Source organism: Dreissena polymorpha, chromosome 2, assembly GCF_020536995.1.
Source record: "Dreissena polymorpha isolate Duluth1 chromosome 2, UMN_Dpol_1.0, whole genome shotgun sequence".
In the NCBI taxonomy this organism is placed as follows: Eukaryota; Metazoa; Mollusca; class Bivalvia; order Myida; family Dreissenidae; genus Dreissena; species Dreissena polymorpha.
This window is the reverse complement of record NC_068356.1, coordinates 142233963-142239962: the sequence shown is the minus strand read 5'-3', so window position 1 is coordinate 142239962 and position 6000 is coordinate 142233963. Positions and strand designations below refer to the sequence as shown.

The 6000-nt window shown below is 32.6% G+C and overlaps 1 protein-coding gene across 2 annotated transcripts in view; it reads left to right on the top strand.

Moving 5' to 3' along the window:
• Positions 1-481: 481 nt before the first annotated feature.
• LOC127869256 (uncharacterized) overlaps positions 482-6000 on the top strand; it is a 28722-nt gene continuing 23203 nt past the window's right edge. The window contains exons 1-2 of one of the 2 annotated variants that reach the window (XM_052411641.1): positions 482-707; positions 4741-4783. In XM_052411641.1, the coding sequence (XP_052267601.1) occupies positions 4744-4783 (40 nt within the window). In that variant the 5' untranslated portion in view covers positions 482-707; positions 4741-4743. The remainder of the gene's footprint in view (positions 708-4740; positions 4784-6000) is intronic. The other variant, XM_052411640.1, reaches the window with a different exon arrangement.

Below are 6000 nucleotides of genomic sequence, written 5' to 3'. Positions count from 1 at the left end.
TTCTTTTCTATAAAACACCATTCGAAACTATTGCATTTAAGACGATATTAATATAATGTTTCCATTTGTGAATAAACATAATTGGAAAACTCAAACCTCTTGCATAAATTATACAACTCTTTCTTCGCGCGTAGTGTAAGCGGGAATTGGGCTAATCATACCCAGGCCGTATCGACCTGAATTTTACATCAAACACATTAGACGGTCGCTAAAGCGACCATCTAAAAACTGTGTACAATTGTAACTTGATTATCGGTGTATGTGTTATAAAATTACTCGTCCTTTTGACATGATACAATTACTCGCAACGAATCATGCACATCATTACTTGCTTAGACAGTCATGGCGTTTCATAGTTTTCCGATTGACGCTGCTAAGTAACACGCCGCTCCTTAATATGCATATTGATATTGACATTAGTAAACCATGTACGTGTGAGATTATATCCTTTAGTGTGTATTTCAAAGCAATATATCAAATACATTTGCACATACAATTCCCAGCAAATTAATATAGACTGAATTTAGTCATCACATACCATTTTAGAGAAAGCGAATACATGCACTACTTTTAAAGCGCATAAAGGCGTGTGTATGGAATACCGATGACTAATGTTCAAATGTGCGTAATTAATTACATAACGGCTGTTTAAACAGTAAAATGTTACTTTATTTAGGTGTAATCCGATAGTGGATACATTACGAATCGTGAGTATTCACATGTTTACACGTTTACTGTGTAACATTCTGATAACAGCTTTGGGGTGATCAATACTTCGTTTGCAGTTGGCACAAATTAAAATACGTAGATGTAAACTGCCACTGAATTTTTGTGTGTGTTTATTTACGTTGTGTCTTTTCGCATTTATGTAGATTTGCGTTGAGAAGAGGCTTGAAAGGTTCAACATCTTAAACATTACCAAATCCATTTAAAATGTATATGATATGTAGCTGAAATAGTGTAAATCAATCGAGTTTGTTAAAATCGAAAACGAAACCAGGAAATCCAAGTCTCAAACTGTGTACGGAACACCCGCGGTACTAAATATTACTATTTGAGATCATACACTAAATCTAAATTATTTATTTAACTAGTAATTAACATTTAGTTTACTGATTGCATATACTTGTAAACTGCTATCGATTACAATAATACAAAAATACTATAATTGAACGTATGGTATAAACAGTTTCTGTTAGCAAGTTTTGAAACTAATTATAATATATGATCTGTCACTTCTTCATAATATCAAAAAGAATGTTTATTCAACCATTATGCGCTCCACAATCCTTAAATTATGTCACCTACCAGTGAACTAAAATTTCGTATCGATACTGAGAGCAAATTAAACTTATAGCATTCACTGTATCACGCAGTGAAGCTCACTCACATTTATAAATATGGTGTTCATATATGCAGGTAAAGTAAAATGAAACCGTAGGAAATAAAAACGTTGATTCATGACTGTTGTGTCAATGCATGTGTAAAAGCATACATAATATATTTTCATAATATGATATCGAAAAAATAGACTTCACATATGGAAATGGCATGATTCGGGATTGTATTGGTCTTACACTATTTAGTTTATGTAGTTTATGTATGATTGATACATTCTATCAATTATTTTTATATGAAATGAACTTTTTACATAAAAAACATCTTAATTAGTATGTAAATTATTATATTAGTTTAATGGCTAAATATTTACAAATCAATCTACTACAAACAACACAGATATTGACACTTTCCTGTTGATACTGTGCTTTTGCTGGAACATGTTTACATCCCAGTCACTACTACGCTTATCATACAAATAGGCCGCTGGGCTTATTATCCTGGCAATAAGCTTTTATCACAAAAGAAAACTCGTGTCTCCGTTTACAGAAAAAACAAACAAACATACTGTATGCGGACAGTAGGTGCACAGCAAACATATTCATTCAAACGTTCTTTTGAATTCAAACAACCAAACGGTTGTGTTAACTATTACTTGATTACTTTATTTTATCATTCAATGTATCTATATTCAATGCATTTTGTATCAAAGGCTTTGATTGACCACACAATTGCATCTGGGTAAAACATTATTGCCACCAGTCTAATTAACAACATAATATCAACATGGCGTTTTTCATTTTAAGCTCATATTACACCGCAAAACGAGCTCTGAGTTTGGAATGGTTTCAATTCGTTGAAAAGCATAGTCGACTAGGGGCGGGCAGTTTATCTCATATGTCTGAAGTAAAACCGTGTTAACACTCAAGCATTCATATCTATACTGCAATTTTCATAAAACTTGGTTAAAACATTTGTTCTTATGATAGCTCGAGTTCGAAATGTGTCCGGTCCGTTTAAAAAAATGGCCGATGATCCGGGCATTCGTTATGAATCTTAGTCACAGCTTTTGTCCAAAAAGTCATAGAACGTGTTCAGAACATTTGTTTAGAAATTAATTCGGGCCGATTTAAAAAAGGCTTTGGTATGTTAAACAACATGGCCGGCGGGTGGCTGCGGGGCAGGTTTCCACATAAGGCTATAGTTAACCTTGTTTACACTTCAGAAGTAACATTTGTAGCATTCTATACATAGATGGTGACGTCACTACGTTATTGTCACCTCTATATTAAGACGCATCACATTCCCCTGGATTGGGGAATTATGCTTTCGCCAAAGTAGTTCTGCGTAGGAATAAAAAAGGTTAATAATGAAAGAAAAATCGTCTTTTATTGTGTGTTTAAAACGGAATGTTGTTTAAAGAAATGTTATTTAATTATGTTTAAATGTGATTTTGAATCTCTATCAAGACTGATAGCGATTATCAGAAGCACAGTTACCTGACCTACTTTCGCTTTCACTTTTCACTCGTAAAAGAAGTGCTACCCACAATACCTTTCGCGTTAGTACACAGGTCGGTAAGACTGGTGTGTACACAATGACATTTGTAGTCAAATCTTAATGAAAATCGGTTAGAACATGACTTTTGTCCCAATGAAATCGCGGCCGAGTTCGAAACTTGGTCATTTGAAATAAAAGAAAACGTTGTAACTAGGTCAAATTGAAGTCAAAGCTTGGTAAAATCTACAATATAAAGAAGTGAAACTCCAGCTGCTGGAGCAGTATTGAATTTTCATTAAAAACAATTAGTTGGTCCTTTATTTAAGGCAAGTGACCGATTGCACAAACAGTACAAAACAGCACAATACAGCACAATACAAACCAACATGAACACAAAATATGAATAAAGCTGGGGTCACCGCCTTGGAACGGTCAATGCAAAGCATTGGGGGTTCAAACCTGGTTATAGAGCGCTCAACCTCACACTTGGCCCAGCAATATTCATAATACATTTAAGTGTAAATAAAATTTAACGTCATAGCATTGTAACTCAAATTAAACAATAATAAAAGGGAATTAAAACGCATTCAATTTAAATACTATTTAATTACTCAATTGCATTGAAGATACAAGAGTAACAGAATAACAACTTTTTGACGAACGATCAAATAAAACTATTAACAATTGTCAACTACATTCCTTATTTATAGAAAAGATTTGAGAATATAAGTAACATTTCAAGTAAAAATAGTTTCGTTTCTTTGTTATTAACGTGACCGCCTTAAGGCGCACGGTCCTCTTGTTTTTAAAAGTATTAAACTAGGCTCTGCAAAATTATCGATTTTTTTCTTAGCCTATAGAAGGATGGAACCTGATAAAAAGCTGCCAAGTAACACACAACTTTTATTATTGTTAAAAATTCATGTTCATTGTTAAAACAAAAAGTGATACTAGTTAAAAAAACACACAGGTTTGATTTTTATAATGTACTTATTTACATTACAATTAGACATGATAACCGCAGAAATAGAGATGCAGTAGAAAGATATAAGAAATACTGCAAACTACAAATGACCATTACATAGTAATTTTCCAAACTGTCAAAACTATTAACTATTCATTAGGTATTAACACGAATAATGGAAATTGACTTGAATGATTTAAATTTGATTGAAGAAATTTCAAATGTGCGTTACAAAATGAACAGTATGAATGTGTCTATCCATCGTTATTAACTTAAAAAAACAATTTAAAATTTACGACAGTTCAATGTTGTCAACGGCTATATTACCTCTGGGTCAAAGTATGCTGATTATTAAAACGTAAATGATTTAATTGCCGGCATAATGCTTTCAATGGTTATATATCTTCCGGGTCCAAGTATACAAATCTGATTATGAACAGGCTAATATTTCAATAAGTAAACAATGACACAACTTGTTCTGCTTGCATTGTTTATTCATGTTTAAAGTCCAAAACTACAGCTTTAACGTTAAATTGAAACCAACCATGTATATTTCTGATATCTAAACAACATCGTTTACACAAAATTGCGACCGCGACATCTTCGGATTACTGTAAAATTATCATAATATCAAACTTGTTACAAAACAGTAAAATTTTATTGTCTTTTAGCAATATGTTTTGGGGTAAAGAACTGTGTGTGGTAGTTATGCATGTGTAATCGAAGCAACTGCGTTTAATTGACATGAACGTTCAATGTAAAGGAAAATAATTTAAGAAAATCGTTAAAAATGAAATTCTTGTTTTTGTCTCGATATCGACTTTATCGCCGGAGCAGTCATTTTTGCTGACCGCATCACATAACTCAAGAAATGTACTTTTTCGATGAACATGTTATATAATATAGCGTTTGTCACTCTTTTAAATATTTATTTTCAGAAAATGCGGTTCGTGTGTGGTCTCATGAAAGCCCATATCTTTGGTAATTATATACACGTAGTATACATTAATGGCTTGGCGAATGTTGTATACGTGTGAACATGGTCAGTGAATCTGTTAAAGGGGCCTTTTCACAGATTTTGGCATATTTTTAAGTTTGTCATTAAATGCTTTATATTGATAAATGTTAACATTGGATCTTAAAAGCTCCAATAAAAAAATCAAGAATAAAATTTAGAAAAGGAAAAAAAAAGTAGCCAGTATCAGTGCTCGTACCAGTGACCCCTGAAGTCCTGGAGTTAGTCAGAAGTAAAAACGCTTTAGCTATTCCGCCGGGTATACGAGTTTTAGTATTTTATACCTTATATAAGCAATCTTCGTAGTTTCGTAAATTTAAACGACAACAACAGAACTCTCCAAATTATTCAATCGTTTCGCGTTGCAACGCTTTATAATTTTTAGGTTTTCAAATCGTCAAAAGATACATATAATGGCTATATTGGACTATAGTAAATGTTCAGTAATACTGTTTCCTCCCAAATATCATAACTAAAACGAAAATTTGCTAATCTGAAACAACTTTTTTCAATTTTGTCAATTTACCAAACCGTGAAAAGATCCCTTAAAATCACAATGCAATTCACCGAAGTACACAATGATCATGGTAAGCTTTAAGGATCGTCTTTTGTTTGGTTTTTACTTGAAGTCGTCAATAAAGTTTGTATCAAATTACATCTTCTAATCCACTTTTTGAGAGATTATCGGCAAATCTCAAAGAGATGATTTTTCACGACACTTAACAAATATGTTCAAATATGTATATATATATCATGTTCTCCTTTGAATCTAACCCGGACAGACGGGGGTAAAATGTTTTGTTTACTTTATATTCAATCATATTCAGTAATTATTTTACTCTTAAACTACAAGTTAAATGATTTTCTTTTGCTACGTAACCATGCAAAATGATCCTCAACCAAACATGAACAAAGTTTTCGTTTACTTATGTATGTGGACTTGCAACGAGCTTTGGATTTATAATGCGCCATAATGAGTATAATTACTCTTTGCACATACGAATAAATAATAACATAGGTTAGAAAGTGGTTCATACATTTTAACCAGACGATAAACTATCACAAATAACTCAAATGCTCGGACCCATATGCTGAAAACAGTTATCCTTTTTTTTATTTGATGGCTAAAATTAAAGATAATGACGATTTTTGCCTCTCCTGTCTGTCTGTCTGTCTGTCTGTC